The sequence below is a fragment of the Panonychus citri genome, unplaced genomic scaffold (assembly GCF_014898815.1).
Source record: "Panonychus citri isolate SS breed McGregor unplaced genomic scaffold, ASM1489881v1 Contig00136, whole genome shotgun sequence".
NCBI classification, from domain to species: Eukaryota; Metazoa; Arthropoda; class Arachnida; order Trombidiformes; family Tetranychidae; genus Panonychus; species Panonychus citri.
In genome coordinates this window covers 512,259-535,411 of record NW_026515541.1, presented here as the reverse complement: position 1 = coordinate 535,411, position 23,153 = coordinate 512,259, and the positions used below count along the sequence as shown (strand labels likewise).

The window sequence follows — 23,153 nt, the reverse complement described above, 5'->3', positions numbered from 1 at the left end:
TTTCATCTCTCAATCGTTTCCATTGTTACCTGTTGGTCAATGGACAGACACCTATGGTCAGTTATTAGGATTGACCATTACTCTTTGCTATCATGTTGATAATCATAACATTAGTTTTTAATCAGCAATTTAATCACTTTAATCAACTTACTCTTATGACTTTAACATTTGACTGAATTAGATGTTGATTGTGACAATTTATTGATTCTTATTTTGTTTTGTTTTATTTTGGTTGGTCAGTTGGTCAACTTGTTTGATTTATGGTAATTGATTTAGGTTTGATTATCATAACAATTGTTATTGTTAGTTAACTAACTTTGGGCTGATTTGGTTTGCTAATCCATCATCAACCTCAAAACTAATCATAACTATATTTAAATCATCCCATGTAACAATTAACTGATTATTTAAGATAAACAGTTAGGATTAGATTTGATTAATTGAATCACTAGAGATACAATTGTGTTACAAGGTTAATATGTTGTGTGAAAACCGGATTAAAACAAATTGTTGATCAGATAAAGTTTATAATTAGTTTTGAAAGTAATTTGGAATCATGTTAATCAATTGGCAAAGATAATTGTAATTTGATAATTGTGAACAATTGTCATTTCAAATTACTATTAATAATTAACTTTTCCAATCACAATTTAATCCTGAAATGAGAGGAGCAATTTATTCAAACAAATGACATTCAATCAAAGTCAACCAACAACAATTAAGTTGATATGATTATTATTTTAATTGTAAACAAACAATTTAAACACAATTTGACATAAAAATGATTTATTCATCAACAAATTAATTGTTTATGTTTAATTGAAAATAATTTATTGGTTATAATAAAATAAATTCAATTTCAAAGCCAACAATTTATTGATTTAATTGTTGTACTTGAGAGTATACAATTTAATAATTGTTATGAAAATGATAGTGAATCAAAAGAAAAATGATTAATTATTTTCCATATAATCAATTAATTTCTTAGACAATTTACATTCATACCAATTAGAAATACTAATTTACAAATTGTAAGCAATTTCAATTTTGCTGATCAGCTGATTGTCAACAATTTATTAATTATTGATAAGATAACTGTCCAATTTGAGATTATTGTTAATCTAAGCAAATTTACATAACTATGAATGAATCAATTGAAATGTTAACTGTTGCAATTTGATTAACTTACAACTTGATTGTTGATTGGCATTAATCCAATGAAAACATTTAACTTAATTGAGTTAAAACTTTTCTCTCCTTTTGTAATGATAATTAGTTGTAGTTTATTAAATAACAATTTGATTGTAAGAGAATCAGAAAAAAAAGTTTATCATTTTAAACCACAAAGATGACAAATAAATTTTAAATCATCCAAACAATTTAGTCCATTAATCAATCAACTGTCAATTAAGATTAATTAGATTTCTAAACAAAAATAAATTCACTTTAATTGTTAATTGATTGTCAAGTTTTCTTTTCCAAGCAAATGCAAGAAAAAAAAACCAAACTGATTAAATCAGAGAGCTAAATTCAATTAAATGCAAACAATTTAGAATCTCAAACAACTACAAACAAAATAGTAATTAACTTTAATCGCAACAATTAAGAAAATAAAAAAAGTTGTTTTTCGATTTTTCTCCTTAGTTGTTTTTCCATTCGCTAGATGGCGACACAAAACAGAGAAAATTCTGCTTCCGCTATTGGAGAAATTGACTCTTTGGTTAAAGATCAGATTCTGTGACGTGTTCTTATGTTGTATCTTTAATTTAAATTTCTGTTTAATTGATTTTAATTGTGGTAATTAATTGTTCCGATAAAGTTTAAAAATGGTAAGTACAATGTGTCTAATGATGTTGTTGATTGGTCCTGTTATTTGGTTGGTTTAGGTTGACCATTTTGTTTTTCTTCTAGTGCCATGTTTTGTCCTGTCAATTTTTTTTCTATTTTCCTTTTTTTGGTTTAATTTTATTCTTTTTGTTTTGTTAATTGTCTTTTTTGGGTTTTTTTTCCATCTTTTATCATATTTAGCCTGCTTCTCCTAGTGCAACTAATGTCGGTGGTGGAAGTCGATCTCCACGAGCAATCACATCTAGAACTTCTAATGGAAGTGGTGGTGCAAGATTAAGGAAAACAGGAACTAGCTCATCTTCCACTGCAAGTCGAGGTGGTGGACCTTCTTCAGGGGGTATGTGGCGTTTCTATACCGATGATTCACCTGGAATTAAAGTGTAAGTTGTTAATTAATTGTTGTTTCCTTATAATTCACCAGTTTCTATTGTGTAAACTGTTGATTGATCCTATGATTAACATGACTTGTTTTCTATTCTGAAATTTATTCTCTCTTTCCTTCTTTCCTTTCTTTTCTCCTTCTTCCTTTTTTTTCTATTAATTTACCATATTGATTCTAATCGATTTTTGTTTTGTCATCTCTTTCTTCGTCATTTTTATTTATTCACGTTTTCTCATTTTGTTTACAGAGGACCAGTTCCCGTTCTTGTAATGAGCTTGGTTTTCATCGCTTCCGTGTTCATCTTACATATTTGGGGTAAATACACAAGGGCTTAAAAAGAAAAAGGAAAAAAAAATAATTAACCGTTTAAAGACCAAACACTTAATGGATTGGGAATCAAAGTTTTTGATGCATTCAGCAAATCTACAAGATAATTTTCTTTGTCAATTTTAAAGAAGCAAAATGAACCACCAAAATAAGCAAAGATTATTAACAAAGAGATGTGAAAGAATTTTGTTCTTTTTTTCATAAATATATTGATATTTTATTAAATCTCGGAATGATATATGATTTTATTTTGCTTTATTATAATTAGAAAGAAACATAACTCCACTCAACAGCCAGACAAGGAGATTGGAGGATTTTTATAATATAATATTTGTTAACCGGGTCTCTTGTTATAAGAGTTAAAAGAGAGCATTTTTAATACGTGTGTGTGTTTATTGTTGTATAATAATTATACTTGAATGTGATTTGTAAACTCTCTTGGATTTACCTCTTTTTTTACGTTCGCCGATTTGTTTGTTTGTTTTTTTTTTGATTGCTTTGTGTTTTTCTTTAAATTAGAGAGAGAGAGAGAGAGAGAGAGAGAGAGAGAGAGAAAAGAAAAGACAAAACATATGATTATTAATACCCAAGATTAGGAAAAAAAAGGGGAAACTCCTCGATAGATTTATACATATTTATATACACCAATTGATTGTAAATTAATTCTTACACTTTTTTCGGTGAATTGATGAAGAAGACACGATTTACCAACACCCATGTCACCAATTATTATGTATTTGAATATGTAGGAGTAATTGTAAGGTCCTCCACCACTTGCAACACCACTACTGTTTCCACCAGACATGGTAATACTGAGAAGTGTCTATTTGGTACAATTAATGGAATAAAACTAAACAAATAAAGGTAATTAATTTTAATTGGAACACTAAATTTAATAATACACCCAAATTGCGAAAAGAAAACAATCAACTCAATCACAATAATCAACAAAATTCTGGAGATTAAAGGTCTGAGTGGAAGAGAAGAAGAAAACAAAATAGAAAATTAGTTGGTACTTATTCCGAAAGAGGGAGTTTCAATTCTACGTGGGGAAGGAAGAAAATCGATTAATAGGAATCGATTCATCGAGCGAAAATTCAAATTTGTTTTTTTCCAACGGTTATCAATGTTTTCGGTTTGAGAAGTTTTGTTTTTATTTCTTTTGTCTAATTAACTGCAATTAAATGGTGACATGGTAAGTGACATTCTTAGTGAACTTGGACAATCATTTCCTCATGTGATTAGTCACATTTTAAGCTACTTGGAACCTGAGGAACTTTGTATTCTAAGTTGTGTTAGCCAAAGTACCAGAGATTTTATTGTCAATGATCCCAATGCCAAGAGAAGGCGGGAGAGCCATTTGAAAGCGCTTCAAGAGTTGAAGCAAGAAGTTGGTCATGTAAGTGATTTTCTTTAGTGATTAATTTGTTTTTCTTTTGTTCTTTGGGTTACAATTGTGGAGATTCATTCCATTGGTCATCTAATTTGTTTTTGTCATTTGTTTTCTATTTCTCTTGAATAGGAAAATTGGCCGATCAAGAAAACAACTCCAGAGGTGAAGAGTGAAAATAGGATCGCTCTAAATGAAGTGAAAAATACTCAACCTTCAGCGAATAGGAATGAGGTTTCCGCTGCCGAAGTTGAAGTGTCTTGTATACGAATGGAAAATAATGCCAATATATCTGTTAGTACAACTTCACCCAATTCATCTGTTAACTCAAATGCCAATTCAACTGTAAATACAACTGCCAATTCAAGCGCCAACTCAATTACTAATTCAATTATAACCTCAAGCGCCAATACAAGTGGTAATTCATCAATAAGCTCAATTATGAATTCATCTATTAACTCAACCATTAGTACAACAGCAAATATAACCACCAATTCAATTGCCATCAAACCAACACCTGAAGGAAGAAAATTGAAAAGACGTCGGGTAGATTTTACTGGAAATGTTTACCATATTATCTCATCAACACCGAAAATGATTGAATGTCGACGTGGATCAACGGATAACGAAACTGAACAAGATTCCGGATATTTCGAAGAGACAAAGAACAAAGTGAAATCTAAAAGTCGTAAATGTGAGCCCACCGCTGGTAGTAAAGCGAGCAGACGACAACTCAAGCGACTTTGATTGGAAATTTTAATTTGGATACACAAAAGAAGAAAAAAAAATCAAAAGCAATTGTGATATTTAATTGCATGACAAGTGCGAATCTGCATGCAAACAATTTTACTCCAAATTATTATTATTTTTTTTTCTTTACAAGAAAAACAATACTTTTTACTCAGTCTTTGACAAGAAAAAATTTCCAAAGACCCGAAGAAGATGAACAAAATTCAGTCAATCTAAACAAACAAAAAACTCAAATTTAAATCAACTACTTAAATTGGTAAATCTGGTCTTAAATGGAAACGCTTGGATGGTGAATCCTGATTACCTTGCCAGTCGATCAACAAATAGATTGGTTTACAATTAGTTTCATCAATAGAATCCTGATTACCAGTGGTAACATTTTTATCATCATTCACAAGTCCAGCAATTAAAAGTTTCTTGTTAACTTGTGAACTAACTCGATTAAGAATCAAAAACTGTAAACCCTCCAAGTGATCTAATTGTGATTGACAAGTGACCATATATTTTGAATGAAATACCAAAGGATCATATTCATAAGCAAGATAATCACACCCATACTTAAACCCACTGGTTATATAATATCCTCGTTTCCAAAGGTCTTTAAATATGTTGTACAACAATTTATCCCGCTCTTTTTCAGGATACAACCAATTACCATTAATTACCTCTTCTTTTCGAGGCCATGGACACTCTGTAAATAATTGTACAGGCAATAAATGATCATTGATTGTTTGTATCAAACTTTTTCGATCTTCCTTACTATCATCAAATTGGTTGACAACAATTGTCTCTTTCTCTAATAATCCTTCATCACTTTCTTTACTTTCAATGTTTCTCTTTCGCTTTTGTCCTTTTGGTGAACTTCCAGATGAAAGGTGACTTTCTATCTCTTTTAATCTTCTCTCGGTTGCTAATTTACTATAATCCGATCGAGTAAATTCAACGTGTTGATTATATTCTTTAACAATCTCTTCAGTCAATTGAACCTCCATTTTAATCAAATCAGCAACATTAAGATCTATAAGTAAACGAGTCTCCTCTTCCAACAATCTAAGAGGTAAACCATTTCTATTAACCTGAGAGGGCTCATTAGGATAAGGTCCAATGAGAGAGCCAACAATCCGATACTTTTGTCTTATATTTAAGGCATCTACAAATAAAGAGAAAGAGAAGATAAAAAGAAAAAGAAAAACAATTTAACAAACAATTAGAATATTAAAAAACAAAACAAACCAAAAGAAAACTGGATTATCCTCAATTCAAATAAATCGTTTCGATTAGTTAAACAAATTGATTCTTTTTCTCATATTTACCTTTCGCTTTCCAGATAAGAAATTGATTATCATGATGATAGATTTTAATTCTTTCGTTATCTTCAACAGAAGAAATCATAATCTAATTCACTGGAGGAAATCAAAGTGACAACAATTAACAATTTGACAATCGAATCAGCTGATCTCATTGTTGCGTCATCTTCGAAAAAGTGACATCTGGTGGCGATTTTGTTAACTAATTGGAGAAAAAATTTTAAATTGTTTTTTTGTATTTCGATTTTTTTTTCTGATTAACTTAATTGTTACTCGATTTATTTGTGGAATTTTAATTTTATTGTTTTGTTTTGAGTGTTTTTTTTGCTCGATTGTTGTGTTTTCAAGTGAATTGTGATTTTGATGAGTTTTTAAAATGAATTTGGAAAAACAGTCAATCGTTTAGAGTTTGATAAAAATTTATTGGTTAATTTAGCTTTGGTTGGTCACAATTAGTGAGGAATTAAGAGTTGAGCAAACTCAATTGTAGTTTAATCACTGGCAGCACTGGATTGAATTTCAGTAGTTAATTAGTTGTGATAATTAAAATTAATTGCGATTTTGATAAAACAAAAAAAAACGAAAGGGTTGATGATTAAAATTAATCACGATTTACAAATTGACAGGACAATTAATCTCAATTAGAAAGATTTAAAGATTAATAGATAAAATTATATCTCCGAATTGGTAGATTAACTTTTTAATCTTTAAATCTTAACAATAATTAAATAATAGACAAGCAATTAAAGGATTAATTTGATTGCTTTCGATGATAATAATAGATTGTTACAAGAGAGAAAGAAAAATAAGTTAATCGTTAAGATTAATTGTTCTGTCAAGATGAGAATCAAATTGATTAATTGACCATCGGTTTGATGTTAGTTTAATTTAATTTCTTCTTCTTCGCTGATTGTTGATGGTGTTTGATTATCAAGACACGAAGTGATAACGACAATTAAGTTAGTGTAACAATTTAATTTGTCCAATGACAATCAATGAGAAAAATGATCAATCCTTTTGTGCGAAATCAAATTTGATTCCTGGCTTGATATCATTGCAATAATGTTAATTGTTGTCCTGTAAAAATCAAAGAAAACAATCAAATGATTAACTAATTATGTTAGAGGTAAAGAAAAAATCAATCAATACAAAAATTAATTACCTTTAATGATGAAGAAAATGTTATGATTAGGAAAAGTTGATGATGATGATGATGATTGAGATGATTGAGATGATTGTTGATGACAATTGAGAAATAAAATTTATTGATAATTGAAAACTAATTATAATTAACGTTTGTGTTGTTTAAATTGTTGTTGGTGTTGTTGTTGTGATCTAATATTTGAGGCTGAATAAAAGCCGATCATTGATCTTGACGATTGTTGTTCAACTCGAGATCCAGTTACCGCTGAACCCGAGGTTCGAGTTGATTGTTGATAATTAGATGACGATGATGAAGTTACACCTTTAATTGGCACATCGGTTTTTGTCACAATTGATGTTGATTGCGGTGGTGGTGGAGGAGGAGGAGGTGGAGGCGGTGGTACAACACTGGTGGTTAAATGTTTGTGCTGTTGTTGTTGAGATGTGGACTCGGACCACGAAGACGACGATTCCTTTTGAAGTCTAGTAAAGTTAACATCCTCTTCGGTAATTGACCTTAAATCGTAGTCAACTGTCCAACTTGATCGAGTTGAACCCGTGTTATCTTTAGGCCGTCTCTCGGGTCTTATCCTGTACAGTGTTTCAGACCATTCGGCGTTAAAATCATCCTCCGTTCCAATCGATAAACTGGTAACACTTGGATGGGTTAGAATACGAATTATGGTTTCCCATGTGTTGGTACTGAACAATTTCTCGTACCTAATGTCACGAGAGATTCGGACATATTCCTCGACTGTAGTTGATTCGATGATTAAACTTCGGAAAACTTCATCGGTCACTATTGTTGTTCGCCATTTGGTTCGATCGTTAGAAGATAATTGTTCAATTCCTTCAACTTTCGGCGGACTATCCAATATATTTAATATCACATTACTTTTAGATCGGATCATTGTTGATGATTCTTGGTGTTCTTGTTGTTGGTGTTGGTACGATTCGGACATTTTGGACGTTCGAGCATCACCATGATATTGTTTCGTTGTTCCTCCCGATGATGTTTTCGTCGTGTCTTGATCACTGAATCGTGTCTTTAATTTACTTCCCTCAACTCGATCATCTTTGATTATCGAGCGATTTGAGATTTTGTAACGTTCAGATTCCTCAAATTGACTTGAACCTCGATCACGATCTTGATAAACATCAAGAAGTTCACGAGTTCTTTCAACTTGATAGTTTGATGGGCGAGTGTTAATATGACTTGTCACTCGACTTTTATCTTGAACTCGACCAGATAATGATTCTGATGTTGCGGTAGTTGTTGTGGTTGTTAGTGCTTTGGGTTTATCGACTGTCCGATTACCCGATTCCTTGAAGATACTTTCAGTGGTCACTGTTTCCTCGATATTGGTCACATAAAGATCATCGATATTTTTAACCAGAATCTTGGGAGCGGGAATAACAGATAGTTGATTTATCGAATTTTCTTCGATTACTTCTCGATCACCCCTTCTGTCCACATAAGTGTCATCAAGATTTTCCGTTGTCAACACCGGTGGGGCAACATAGGCTTTAGTTGGTGTTCTCTCGACGATCTCCGAATGAGACCAGTCGTCATCATCTGGAATACTTCCTCGAAGTGAAGGAGCATCGGAGTAGGTCGGTTGTTTTTGATACAATCTACTATGAGCGGCTCGATATCGAGTCGTGTATTCGTCTTCGTCGGTTAAATTTTCCGTTGTGACAATTGTGGTCATTATGTCACGTTTGGTAATCTCAGGTCGATGAATAGCTGCAACTGGGAATGAAGAGATTGAATCACCTCGCTCGATATCAAGAGGATAAGGTTCGGGAAGAAAGGCAGCATTTTCAAATCGATAACGATCTTGACGGAGAGTCGATGTTTCTGAGACAATGGTTCGTCTTCCGTCATCATCTGAAGGTGATTCAGAGGGATAATCGGTTTCACTAGATTCTGTTGGTGGAGCGGTGACTCGAGGTATCCGAATGGTATCGATGATCGAAGAGACTTTGGTTATCTCTGATGGAGCGGGAGTAAAGTGTCGCTTCTTTCGAACGATCTTAATATTTCGACGTTTCAAACAATAGTAACCACACCCGATACCAAGAAGAAGAAGAGTTAAAAACAGAAGAGCACAGATGATTAAGATAAGCTCGATTTCGGACAATCTATTAGGAACCAATAGCGGAACTGGAGCAACAGGTTCGACTCTGTAATAGTAAGACAAGAACACAAATCACGATTATTATTTGACTTTTCCGTTAATAAGTAAATCATCTCGATTGTTGAACTTACATTGGTGGTAATGGATCAGCGGGTGGTGGTGCTAATGGTGGTGGGTATCGACAAATAATCGTTTTGATCTCGTCCTCTTCGAGTTCTAGTGACCGATGGAATCGGAAGATTATGTTATTGATGAACAATCGAGGCGCTTCCTGAAAACAATCAATGAAAAGGGTTTAGTATACAAATTAAGCTCTCTTGAAGATACACAACAATCACAATTAACTAATTGTTTACCTGTTTGGTTCCACAGCCTTTAAGAGGTATTTTCATCTCGTAATATTGGCTTCCGTCGCCATAGAATTTACAGTTAGATGAACGATCGTAATTGGCATAAGCGACTCCTCTAAATGGGACACTGAAGTTGATCTTGACAACCATTTCACCAGATTCACAAGAAAGGTAAGCTAATTGTTTGCGAATTGAATAAGAAAAGTTGATTACAATTAATGATTGGAAATTTTCATCTATTGGTAAATCAACTTACCTCGAGTTCGATTTGTAATTATCTCTGAATTTAGTTGATCAGTTGCCGCTAATCGGACAACATTTCGAGTCCTTTCTTTTTCCAATCTTTCGAGATCATCGTCCGTCAATACAACCGAACCTCCCGAACTTTGGATCGAAATGGTTTCCGTTGGAAAAGATGGTAACAGTGGCGGTGGAGCTCGAAGCGGAAGTGAAATCACATCTTCGTGCGAAGTTTGAATCGGTATTGGAACCGCTTCGCCGGAACCATCAATAGGAATTGGAACTTGACTTTGAACATGTTGTTGGCTGATTTGATTCTGTTCGAAGTTAAAAAAGAAAACAATTAAACAATCAAATATAATTCCAAGTTGGAAATTTGATTCCAACCAATTAACTTACCAGAATATCCCCAATTCCAAAGGACAGAATCAATCCTAATTGTAGAAGGACCTTCATTATGATTCTCTGTGATTAAGAAATCGAGACGAAAATTAACTTTAATGGTAAACAATTTGGTTCCAATCACAATTAAACTGTTAATTAAGGTAACAAGTTAATCCCATTGAAGTAATAATAATATCATAATTAAATTGTTGAAACGCCACAAAAAACCATCAGAAGCTTAAACGATTAACATGATTAAAACTCATGGTTTGTAAAGCGATTTAGTAAATCAAGTTAATTGTAATTGTAAAACAGTTGTAACAATATTAAATTAATCATTGAATGGTTTAAGATGATTAACTAACTAAAAATTTGCTCACATCTTGAGCCTTGATTGTTAATGATAAACTTAAATTGTGGTTTTGTTTTAACGTTAATTGACCTTGAAAGTTAACTTGATTATATTTAATAAATTGTCCCCACGCACAAACAATTAAAATTAATCGTCATAATCGGTTACTATTAACGACAGCAATCAAGACATTGAATTTTGTTTTCGGCAATTTCATTGAGAAAAACTTATATTACTAAATATGATTGAGGCGGAAATAATTAACTGATCATCATGTTAATCATGATGATTAACATTTTTCACACCCAATCAGAGAGTCATCTTTACACCAAGACAATCAAGACAATCAAGTTAATCAACATGATGAACTAATCAAAGTCTCAATGGGAAAAGTTATCTAACTGTAAATAATTATTAGCATTGATCACAATCAACAAATTGTCAGGGTAATTAGTTATAATTGAAAGGGATTAGTTAAGTTTTTTTTTCCATAACTAAATTATGATGTAACAATTATAATTAATTGTCTGATTGTTTGATTGATTTATAACACTACTGATTGTTGCTGCTACCAATTTAATATTATTACAATTTAAGGATTGGTGTTTGAATTGTAATCAAATCAACATGAAACATACACAGTTGAATTGACCTTATTAATTTAATTGTTTGCTTGATTGTTACAATAAAAGATTTCATATTGATCGAGTATCTAACAAGCAACAATTTAATTTACCTCCCAATCAATTGATTGATAAAAATCTTGACAGTTAAATAAATTATTACAATTCAATTAGATTGTTGTGAATTAATTGAAAAATGAAATTGTTTATGATAATAAATTGAATTGTTGATGATGATGGTTATGATAATAGTAACAATTAATAAACAATATGATGAAACAATTGCCCAAGTGATTAACTGATTTGATAGAACAGAATTGTTAATTGTTTGGAAAACCAGTTATATCAGTTAAATGAATTAAAAAGACACAACTGATTAACATTGAGTAACAATTTAATATTAAATCATGATGATATGATGAAATTGTGTTAATTAACCGGAAGAAAAAGATGAGATGAAGTTAATTGTTAAAATTAATTGTTTCCCAAGGAAACTGGATCAGTATAAAAATCTAGACAAACAAGAGATACTAAATCAACACAATTAGACATAATTAATCAACTAAGGCCAACAATTAAAACTAACTAACAACAACCACGGGAATTTAAAGGTTAATTTATATTTGTATCAATGAGGCTAAATTGTTGACGACATAAACGTTGATTAACTGATTGTGTGAGTGTTTATGTGTGTGTTTAAGTGGATTGTTGTTAAATCGGAATTGAATTAAATTAAATTGTTACAAATAAAACCTTGAATACATATAAGGTGAACCTGCAAGGTAAATAAATCATATTAATAATGATAAAGGTCGTTATCACCTACGCTTAATTGTTGGCAAAACCTACACTGATTAAGGATTGGATTGATTTAGTTGAAGGTTAATTTTTTTGTCAATCAGTTGATTGCTGTTTACGTTAATCAATTTTTAATTGTGTGAGTGTTTACTATTTACAAATGTTTAATCCCAATGATGATCATCATTTAATCAACAACCTGGATTAACTAATCAAATAAAATGGTGAAAAAATCATCGGTGAGATTGTATAATTGTTCAAACAATTAACTGTTAAAACAATTATTTGATTAACTCTTAATTGTGACCCTGATTTTGTGGTTTATTCAATAAAAATTAATCAACTTTAATCATTGATATTGGTTAATCAAAATATTTACTTATAATTGAAAGTTTTTTTAACAATTTAGTTGATTGAGTTTAATATTTTGATTAGTTTGTTAAATTGTTGGCATTTGAATTAAAATTATTTTTGTGACATGATTGTGAAAAATTAAACGTTAATTGTTGACAATTGATTTCTCAAGATTGACAATTAATCAATTGTCAAGAGGTAAAGATTAACTTTAATCACGAAAATGAAGTTAATTAACTTTGATTTTCAAATTTGTGAAAACAAAATCATTTCCTGAAATCAGATCCATGTGATGATTAAGTTAATCAATGAAATTGATCAATGTGAAAATTTTGAAAGGTTAATTGATGATTAAGAAACATTTTTCTGAATGTTAATTAAGTTAATTGCGATTTTAGAAGCAAAATTTGTTAACTAACTAACTATTTCCGTTATATTAAAATGATGATCATTTTAACTGTTAATCAACTGGATCGTTGCTACTAATCAATGGCAACAATTGTGATTGTCTCAGGCTAATTGTCAATGATTGGATGGATGAATGAATGGTTAACAATTAAAACTAATTGTTACTTTTAAACTTTTCCTGATTAGTTATCAAACTTTTTTTTTCAGGTAAAAAAAACTCGTTTAACTTTCTCACGATGAAAATTTAATTGAAAATCAAAAGTTTGCAATTAAAACGTTGATAATGATTAGTTAACTAACTATCATATAAATATAGTTAGTTGATTGTGACAATTTAAGGGATTTTTCATCTTCAGTAATGATAAATAATATGACAATTATGGTTGATAATCAAGTTACATTGATTGTTGATGTTTATTATTCAACCGGTTTCATGATTAAGTTGATTGTTAGATGGTTTTAATCATGATTTAATGGTTAATTGTTGCAGGATAAAAAACACAAATCATCAAGTTTCATTTTCAATGACCTGTTATTTGTGTAAATCATAATGATTGTTGATGATTAACATAATCTTAATTACAATTAAAATAAATCCTAATTTCTAATTACTCTTTGATCATTAATGAGAAACCAAATTTACCAGGAAAAAGTAAATGGTTAATTATTGATTAAATCATCATCAAATTAGCATAATTATGGTGATCGATAGATTTGATTTAATTGAATAATTGTTTCTATTTCCTCAATGATTAACAGTTAATTGTTATGATTAACAAACAAAGTGAATATCTTACCATCTTGATTTACATTTATCCATATGATTAACAGAGTAATTAGTTAATCGTAGTCCAAAAAAATACATTTGATGTTAAATTACTGGTAAATCCGATTGTAATTGTTGATTTACTGATTGGTCAGTTGGTCAAATGATTAAATTTTATATTGACCAAGAGGGTTAATCACTTTAATCCACACAATCAATGGGTTTGGTTAAAGGTGATAAATTAAATTAACTCGATAATCTGTATAACAATTAAAAAAGAAACGTAAACAACAATTAAAAACAATGAACTAAACGTTGATTATAAAAAAAATGATTTTTAATGATAAAAATTAAACTTTTATATAAATGATTAAATTGTTGAATTGAGTGATTGCTGTTAATCAGATTGAAATGATTGGTGTAACAATTGAAGGAAAATAATTAGAAAGGTAACAATTAAAATTGATGAGATGAAATAATATATTGAATAAAGAGTAAGACCAACCATGATTAACATTCACAACGAAATGATTAACCATAAATTGTGATTAACTTGATCCATTCTGAAGGATTACTGATGATGATTAGTGTGAGGCTTAGAAGAGCTAAAGAAGAAGCTGAAGATAAGGATGATGAGTGAGAGAGAGAGAGAGAGAGAGAGAGAAAAGAAGATAAGTTAAGAAGGTAAAAAGACATTGATTGGAATTCGGATACAACACACCAACGCCATTAGAACGAAGGATTAAAATCGAAGGTGCTAAGAAATCGTTGTAACGAAAAAACAAGAAACAAGAAGATGAGGATGGAGAAGATGAAGATGAAGATGAAGATGATGAGGATAATGAAAAGGTGAGAGAGACATAAGAAGGTGTATCCACAAGGTTATACCTTGGGAAGTAAAACTGATCCACCACCTTAAAATAACATCATCATGATTACTATTTATCGTAATTAATTAACATTCATTCAATACCTTATTTCGTGCTAACGATTTTGTCCATATAAATGAAACCGGTTCGTAGAAAGAGTGAGAGTGAGAGAGAGAGAGAGAGAGAGAGAGAGAGAGAGAGAGAGAGAAAGTAATAATAATCAATTGTTTTACTACGAACTCGCCTAGATCGTTGCAACGAAGGACATTGATTCCAACGAATTGATGATTGTTCCGTTTTTTTTTTATTTTCATCATCAAAAAATTAACTTAATCACTATTAGAGTCAAGCATCCATGCCAAGGTGATCAACAATTTATTTAACTATCAACTGTTAGTTGATTTACCTCATGCCCTCAATTTGATTACAATATAATTTATTATTATTTATATATGTAATGATGATGATAATTATTATGATTTTCTTGGTAACAATTAATTTCTATTACTTTTATCAATTGGGAATCTCAAATTTTATTTACAATTAACTATCTCAATGGGAGAGTATGATGATTAAATTGTTTACTTCCTATTTTTACATTAATGTCAACAATCAAATAATATATGAAAAAAGTGATAACAATATTAATCATGATTTAATCTTATCCGTGACTCGGATTATCATATTTGATGATTCCCTTGATTGTTACTGATTAACATGTTAACTATTACAAAGACCTTGACACAATCAATAAGGTTAATCAGGTCAATTGGATATCGTTGATTGTTGACCTTTCCCTTGGTGAGTGTTGACCTGTTCAGATTGTAATAGTTAATCATTAATACATTTCGGTAAATCAAAAATAAGGTTCGGTTATTTTTGATGTTACTTTAATTGTAAATTTATCTCCCGGTGCGGATACAATTACAATCAACAATCAGCCTTGATTCTGGGATGAAATGTGTAATAATCAAGAGGATAAACATGATAAAGATTGATGATCATGTTGATCAGTATCTCCAGTGATTAAATTATGTCCAAATGGTAATAATATTAAATCATCTTGCCGTTAATTACTTGTTGTAAACCTGTTGATTAATTAAGCTCCGAGTGTAATATGAATTGAGATCTTGTTGATCAACAATCAATTAATTGTTGGAAAAGTTTGTTTACTTTTTTTTCCGTGGGTAAAATTATGTGAATGGTAAAGATTAACAGGAAAATGGGCAACAATTAACTGATGATTTGAGTAATTGTGTGTATTAGATTACAATTTATGATAAATTGTTACGATGGAAACAGTTGATGAACATGATTATTAATACAACAATTAGAGGGAAAAAATTAACTTCAACGAATCATGATAATCATGAGAATCTACAAATCATGATTTAAATTGTTAAGAATTCACTTTAATCTGGTAAATTGTTACTCTGACAATAAGTTTTATTGATAAATCAGTTTATGATTAATTAAAACTATTGAGAAGTTTTCAAAATCCTAATGATCATAATGATTGTTGAGAAATTGAAATTGTAATCAAAAGATGAGGAAACAACAATCAAACAACAATTAGCTAAATTACTATCATTAGTTGATTTTCAATGTTTATCGATAACAATTTAACCCGTAGGTTAAGCCCTTAGGTGATTATTTAAATCATTAGAATCATTAATAGACCAACAATTTAAATTGTTGCGAAAAAATTTCCTTACTATTAACATGGGAATCAAAAGTTGAATGTTTAATTGTAAGGGTTGATTATTATTATTTTTTTTACTGTTAACTTGATTGTCAACAATTAAGAATCACTTTCAGATCCTTGGCTACCTGTAATTATTAAATTTAACGCCGACGAGAAAGTTAATCAATGGTGATTAAAATTGTTGGTGTTGTTTCAAGTTTAAATTGGTTGGATTTTAATTCCCTTAATTACAATTTAAATCGTAATCATTTCATGGTAAAGGCCAAATCTTGTGTGATTATGATGAATCTGATTGTGATTACATTAATTGTTTCGATGGTTAATCATTAATCAAAAAAGTTTTTCCAACAATAAACTTGATTGTGTCTGAAACAACAGTTACTGAATCAACTGATTGTTATGATTAATACTTTGGGAGTAACATTCAAGTAAATGATTAGCATTCAAGTTATTATTTTAAAATTAATATTTAATTGTGATTTGATTGTCAACAGTTAGTTTGCTTATGGATTAGCATTTTAATTGTGGTTAAATTGTTGAAACTCTCACCACGAATTTAATTATCATCACTAAATAGAAATTGATTAAAAGCTTCTAATTGTTATGATCAACAACCAACTTTTGATGACTTTTTAATTAACAATATAACAAGAAAACCGATTAATTTAATTGTCATTTTGTTAACGATGGATTAACGAGTAAATCTAACAATGAACAAATTAAATTAATCACTGATTATATTCACTAATCATGATCATAATCATAACAATTGAAAGTAAATCGTTAAGTATAAAAATAAATTTGATTGTCTCGTTGAACAAAAATTTAAGCCTCTTAATCAACTGATCATAATTAAACTTGAGATATGAATTAATATCTTTAAATTGTTAGCTAATTGTTACCAAAAAAAAGTTGCAAATAATCAACATCAGTATAACAATTAAATTGACAACATGTTAATCATTAAATTGCAGATTTAATCACAATCATCTCCGGTGGCCAATGTAATAAAATTGGATTTAAATTGTCACTTTTATCCAAAAATAGATTATCATTTTCAGCCAATTAACTTTCAACTGAGTCTCACAATTAACAGTTAATAGCAACAATCAACTAACCATAAGGAAACGAATGAAAAAAGTTCATCTTTCACTTTCATCGTTAACTCAGTGATTCGGTTTAATTACAATTAACTTTTGGAAAGGGAAAGACAATCATCATCATGATGATTATCATGATAATGGGGGTGGTGGTTGTGGTCAGTTTCATCCTTACACAACATGATAATGATTCCTATTGTCCATTAGATTCACTTGAATCCTGTTGATTGTTTTTTCTTGGCTTGGACTCAACCAGCAACTCGAACTCATCATCAAATGTAGACCACGAAAAAAAAGTTCTAATGTAATAAAACGATGATTTTCATGATGATTAAGAAGATAATTAAGTTGATCACTTGTTTTTCTTATTCTCTTTCATAATTATCTCGATTAAATTGTGATTAGATTTACTTGTTCACCATCAAATCCTCGTAACTGTTAATCAAGACAATTAAACATTAAGAAAAAGTTTTCATAATCGTCTTCCTATTTAATTATTATATTAAAACTCAATTAACTTTCCAACTCTCTCTCTCTCTTTAAATTGTTATTAATTTTTTAAATTATTAAACTTTATTATTTTATTGTTGTTTGTATGTGTCTTGTTATTCAGAGTGATTAAAGAAAGTGTAATTAACTTTACAATCAGAAAACATAATCTTTACAATTAGCTAATCACAATGTTGTATTTTCGTAATCATCACCAAATCATTATTATCATGATTAACTTGATTATAAATATGATTCCTATCATGATGGCGATGATAATTAAAATTGAGAAGATGAAAGTTTTAACTGTTACAATTTGATGGTGGTCTCATAATCAAACAATTTAACTTTGATTAGTTTAATTATCTTAAATATAATTTAAGTCTCTCCTTCACCCTCTATCCAATTGTTAAGGATTATATTGTAAATCTTTTTAAATTGTAGCAATTTAAAGTATATTGAGGATATTTTAAATTTAGGTGATTCTATTAAGTTAATCATTATATTTAGTCTTGGTCAACAATCAACTAATTATATATCGTACTACTCGTAAAAATTAATGTAACAATCAACAAATCTAACAATAGTTTCAATGAAAACAAAACTTATCAAAACCTAAGCATGAACTTTTGATTAAGGCCAATAACTAATAATATAACACAACAATCAACTGATTGTTGTATGATTAATATGAATTGTGAAAAAGTTAATCAACAAACAATTATTTTCACTTTTTTGTTAGCTTGATTATGGTTTATGATGATTTAATTGCTATAAGGTGGCAAAAGGTACAATCAATATTATTATTATTAACGGTTAATTGTTGGATATCCCGTTGATGTGAATCAACGGAATCAATGAATTTTTTTTTAATTGTTCAAAATGCTGACTTTAATTATAATCATTGTGACAATAATTAAGCTCAACAATAACAATAGGAAGAAGTGGCGAGAAAAATAATCTTCGTAACAATTTAATGGATATTAAATTGTTCAAATTACAAGTGACCAATCATCCTGATTGACCTGGTTAAGGTAAAAATGGCGCAATTTAATTATCTTCATCAACAAATTGTTAATGATGATGATTAAGATGAAGGAAGAGGTAAAATGATTAACGGAAAGCAAATTAAAGGTAAATTGTACTAAGGTAATGGTCAGTTGAATATAAATACATAAATTAACTCGAAACTGGATCTAAGTTGAAGACCTTGTTTCAAGAAATTAAAACAATCATAATTGTAATATAAACATCATATTCGGGGTGTGAATAATTAGTTAACTGTTATTATTATATAACCAGCACGTAATCATAACGGTAAAATCGTAGTGTTGTTTACGTTCATTAATTGCTCAGGATTTGTGAGTTTGTGTTGGTTAATTGTTGTTCTTGTTTCAAGTCTAATGTTTAAATTAACAAATTAACTATGGATCTGGTTGGTACGAGAGGATCAGGATTAAGGTTTAATATTGTGAGTTTATCTTGTGATTAAATGATGATGATGAGAGGATGAAGATGAAGATGAAGATTAGGATGAGAATCATTTGCTTCCGCAATTATCACTTTTATCATCAGCATCTTCATCTCGAGGTTTTCATGATTATGTAATTGTTTATCTCTCTCTCTCTCACTATTGTTTTGATATGAATTTTACCTGAGATTTTAATCAACTGTGGTTACCTTGTTTCTAATTGTAATTATTATCCATTCACATGGTACCAATTCAAGATTAACTCATTAATTAATTCAATGATTATCTCACTTAATCACTGAGTATGTAACCTGGTTAACTGAACCAGTAACTGTTTGATTATATGGTAACTTTGCAATTTAATATCATCAATCAATTGTTATTACATAGAGATTATGATTAATATTATGATGATCGTAATGATTAAGATGATTATTAATGGGAATTAAATTGTTATAGAAAGTGAAAGCTAATTTAATTTGATTACTTTTCTCAACGTTCAATATTGAATTAATAATATTAGTTATTATTACTTTCTGGGATTTTGATTGTTGGTGAAAGTTGATTTAATTGTGGTTTTTTCAATCAACCAAATTTTCAATTTAAATCTCACAATTTATATATTACTTGTTGATAAGATGTAATTAGTTAACTAATCATTTTTTTCCTGTATTCCCATGATTATTATTAAGGGAAAACATGATGATTTAGTTAATTTGCAAACTCCATCATTAACTAATTCAGTTTGTATTTTAGTAGTTGATTCAACAAATTGTAATCAGATCAGTTGATTGCTACGTTATATTTAAGATTTAAATTTAATTCCTTTCACTTGATTGTGAAAATTAATAAATTTTTCTCATGGTTACTTGAAAATTTAGCTAAATAACAACAATCAACGTTATTTACAATTATTCAGATGAAGATAATTAGATGGTTAACAATTATAATCATCAGAAAGTTATTAATTAAATAACTACAACAAGATGAGTTTAATTGTTATCATTTAATTGGTAATAATGTTAATTGAAAATTGTGATTTAATCACAATCGTTGAAAAGTTACAAAAAAAAACAATCTTCAGATTTGAAAGTTAACACTTAGATTGTTACAGGTGATTGTTGATGTACAACAATTGATTGTAACTGAATATCGGAAGATAATTAAATTAGATAATCATTTAAATGGGTTATGATTAACAAGAAATCAATACTATTGATTAGAACATGATATTCAAGTTCGAACTCGTTGATTTGACCGAAACTTTTACTAAAAAATTGAAGGGAAAAATCGTGAAAAAGTTTCAACGATAATCGAAAGTTCAAATTGAACTTCGTGGTTAAATTTTAATTGTTCACTAAAAGAAAGTGAATCAATTAACCTTTTTAATCAATTTGATATTATTAGAGATAATTAGTTGATCAACTACAGAGTTAAAGGTTAATTTGATATCGAGCCTGAAATTTAATCATTTCCTAAGCCAATTAAACGATAACAAAGTTACAAGAAACAATTAATTGTTGTTCTAATTGTAAACAATTAACACTGAGAATACATTTATATATGAATATGAAGGATGGTCAATACTGACCAAGAGCATTTTCCTGGTTTTCTAATGAAAAGAACTTGAAAGAAAATAATCAATTCTAATTCAGTGATTATCTGAATTTTTTTTTCTTTTCGGTGAAAAATTAAACAAATTGTAACAATCAACTTAATGGAAGTTAAGAAAAATATAACAAATTCTCATTCAAATCAATATGATTACAATTTCCTTGTTCAGTCTATTAAACATGACGATGAATTTTTGTTCATTTTCCTTAAATCGATTTCTTTTCATTTAGTTAGGAAGCCAACGAATCAACACCAATAACAATCAAGAATCACAACAACAATAATCAAAGAGAAATCAAATAGATCAAAATGAACCAGATTGATTGTTAACAATCAACAAAATGACAATTAACTTACCAAGATGAATATCGGATAAACATTAAGATGAAAAAAAGTCCAGAAAATTTGAGCCTTGGAATAGATTGAAACAAAAAACCACCAAAGAGAATTGAAAATAAATAAATAGTTAATCCAAATTGTTCAATTGTCTGAGAATATTCAACAATTAACTTATAATAATTAATGATAAGTTAATCAACACTAATCACAATAATATCCATTTGCACAATTAGCGTTTTCAAATAAGTTTTCCCTCTCTCTCTCCAAATAAATGGCACTGAAACAAAAAGTAAACAAATTAATCAGTTCGCCGGATTATCAATGAGATTGTAAAGTGATGACTTTTCAAGATGATGATGAAGGATGAGTAAAGATGATGAAAAATGTTGTAACTTATTGTTGTTGTTGATTGTTGATCATCATGTAAGGTGAATGCTGTCTGTTGATTGTTACCTGTTGGCTGTTGTTGTTACTGTTACACTCTACCGACTACTGAACATACATTTGCCACTTACCTGTTCTGAGTCAAGTCGACTCACTCTGAGAGAGAAAGAGAGAGAGAGAGAGAGAGAGAAGATAAGAAAGAGAGGAGAAAAAAATATTCTTTTGCTGTTGTTTCTCTCTCTCTCTCTCTCTCTCTCTTTCTCTCTCTTTCCTGCATCACTTACTTTCTCTCTCTCTTTCTATTTCTTTTTTCTTCTCTGATTTTTTTTCTCTTGTCATCTTCTCTTAACCCGATGTGTCTCATCTTGTTATTTTCTCCATCATATGGCCAAAAGTAGAAGATGGGAAAGAGAAGAGAAAAAAAGAGAAAAGGTAAAACTCGCCGATTATTAACCTTTACCTTGTCCTCTCCATCTCCATCTTCATCAACTCTCTCTCTCTCTCTCACCTTGTCTCTTTCTTCTGTCACCCATAAGGTTTTTACGTGAGAACATGGGAACGACCTCTTACCTTTTACCTTCTTTTGGCACCTCAACAGTTTCCTCTTCTTCCTCTTTTACCTTTTTTTCTTGGCACCGAATCACCTTAATCACTACAATAGATTTTCACATTTACCTGATGTGTTACGTGCAAACATTGGAAAACATTGATAATATTTGGCAACTAATTTTGTCCATCAAACCATCGTCATCATCATGATAATCATGAATTTCCTTGAATTAATTTCTCATTGTCTCAGAAAATCATTGTCATCCTTAATCTCATCAAAATCTACTTGATCTTAATCATAATGAAAATCATTATCATCCCTTTGAAAGTATCAAATGATTTACCTCATCATCTTAATTGTTTACCTTTGCGTGTCCCAAACGGTTTACCTTTCAGGTAATTGACTTAATTTACCTGCGGCAAGTCTCGTGTTTGTACCTGATTAAACTACTCAATTTTTACCTTTGTCACAATTGACGAGACAAAATAGATTATAAATCATGATTAATATCCAATTGTTCAAAATATAAACAAACAATCAAACTAATCATCTTCATCATCATTAGTCTAATTATCCCAACAACAACAACAACAACAACAACAACCAATTGTATCTTCATCATCAACTAATACACTCCAATGGATTTTAAATTTAACAATTTTTCACCAAAATCAACTAACTACAATTGTAACAATTAACTTAACAGTGAGGGAAACTCATTAAATTCAATTATCCTGACGATGGACCAGATTATCATGAAAGAGATATTATTACATCTGATACACTGATTGTATCCAAATGTATATTATTAATATCCAACAATCAGTCGTAATTTCAATCACAATTTGATGATCCATCTTATTATCATCACAATGATACCAATCGACTAACCCATATTTAACTATAATCAACGCAAAAAAAAACACACACACACACAATACTAATCATCAATCTTATATTAAACTTTAATTTCTCATAGGAATGTATTTAAATTGTTATCAAAAAATATATTATAGTAATTGAAATGATAGATTTCAATATATTATCATGATAATTTAAGTTCTGATGA

At 29.7% G+C, this 23,153-nt stretch overlaps 4 protein-coding genes across 7 annotated transcripts; 2 read left to right on the top strand and 2 right to left on the bottom strand.

The window, feature by feature from the left end:
- The first annotated feature begins 1,669 nt into the window (after window positions 1-1,669).
- Window positions 1,670-2,800, top strand: LOC128392365 (protein transport protein Sec61 subunit beta-like). Its single transcript, XM_053352382.1, has 3 exons — window positions 1,670-1,829; window positions 2,029-2,228; window positions 2,478-2,800. Exons 1-3 carry the CDS (start codon window positions 1,827-1,829, stop codon window positions 2,563-2,565), a joined length of 291 nt encoding a protein of 96 aa, XP_053208357.1. The 5' UTR covers window positions 1,670-1,826; the 3' UTR covers window positions 2,566-2,800.
- Window positions 2,801-3,620: 820 nt separating this feature from the next.
- Window positions 3,621-4,879, top strand: LOC128392354 (uncharacterized). Its single transcript, XM_053352370.1, has 2 exons — window positions 3,621-3,956; window positions 4,080-4,879. Exons 1-2 carry the CDS (start codon window positions 3,750-3,752, stop codon window positions 4,692-4,694), a joined length of 822 nt encoding a protein of 273 aa, XP_053208345.1. The 5' UTR covers window positions 3,621-3,749; the 3' UTR covers window positions 4,695-4,879.
- On the bottom strand, window positions 4,752-6,168 carry LOC128392349 (tRNA-splicing endonuclease subunit Sen34-like). 2 transcript variants are annotated; one of them, XM_053352363.1, is made up of 3 exons: window positions 6,011-6,168; window positions 5,458-5,847; window positions 4,752-5,388 (listed from the first exon to the last, which is right to left on the bottom strand). In XM_053352363.1, exons 1-3 carry the CDS (start codon window positions 6,087-6,089, stop codon window positions 4,946-4,948), a joined length of 912 nt encoding a protein of 303 aa, XP_053208338.1. In that variant the 5' UTR covers window positions 6,090-6,168; the 3' UTR covers window positions 4,752-4,945. The 2 variants fall into 2 exon arrangements, with proteins under 2 accessions (XP_053208338.1, XP_053208337.1); XM_053352362.1 differs by having other exon boundaries at window positions 4,752-5,847.
- A 395-nt stretch (window positions 6,169-6,563) lies between these two features.
- Window positions 6,564-21,655, bottom strand: LOC128392328 (uncharacterized). Of its 3 annotated transcripts, none has more exons than XM_053352335.1 (8): window positions 21,169-21,655; window positions 13,595-13,822; window positions 10,278-10,343; window positions 9,895-10,195; window positions 9,645-9,814; window positions 9,420-9,559; window positions 7,167-9,334; window positions 6,564-7,081 (listed from the first exon to the last, which is right to left on the bottom strand). In XM_053352335.1, the coding sequence occupies exons 2-7, from the start codon at window positions 13,595-13,597 to the stop codon at window positions 7,294-7,296; spliced, it is 2,721 nt and encodes a 906-aa protein (XP_053208310.1). In that variant the 5' UTR covers window positions 13,598-13,822; window positions 21,169-21,655; the 3' UTR covers window positions 6,564-7,081; window positions 7,167-7,293. The 3 variants fall into 3 exon arrangements, with proteins under 3 accessions (XP_053208310.1, XP_053208312.1, XP_053208311.1); XM_053352337.1 differs by lacking the exon at window positions 21,169-21,655 and adding an exon at window positions 14,069-14,559; XM_053352336.1 differs by lacking the exon at window positions 21,169-21,655 and having other exon boundaries at window positions 13,595-14,559.
- Window positions 21,656-23,153: the final 1,498 nt, after the last annotated feature.

Bases quoted from the DNA above. Each gene is read 5' to 3' on its own strand.
- LOC128392365 (XM_053352382.1), top strand. The intron at 2,229-2,477 runs GTAAGTTGTTAA...TTTTGTTTACAG, and splicing joins GATTCACCTGGAATTAAAGT to AGGACCAGTTCCCGTTCTTG.
- LOC128392354 (XM_053352370.1), top strand. From the start codon at position 3,750: ATGGTAAGTGACATTCTTAGTGAACTTGGACAATCATTTCCTCATGTG. The intron at 3,957-4,079 runs GTAAGTGATTTT...TCTCTTGAATAG, and splicing joins TGAAGCAAGAAGTTGGTCAT to GAAAATTGGCCGATCAAGAA.
- LOC128392349 (XM_053352362.1), bottom strand. From the start codon at position 6,089: ATGATTTCTTCTGTTGAAGATAACGAAAGAATTAAAATCTATCATCAT. The intron at 5,848-6,010 runs GTAAATATGAGA...CTTTATTTGTAG, and splicing joins TCTTATCTGGAAAGCGAAAG to ATGCCTTAAATATAAGACAA.
- LOC128392328 (XM_053352335.1), bottom strand. The intron at 10,196-10,277 runs GTAAGTTAATTG...AACTTCGAACAG, and splicing joins TTGGAATTGGGGATATTCTG to AATCAAATCAGCCAACAACA. The intron at 9,560-9,644 runs GTAAACAATTAG...GATTGTTTTCAG, and splicing joins AAGGCTGTGGAACCAAACAG to GAAGCGCCTCGATTGTTCAT.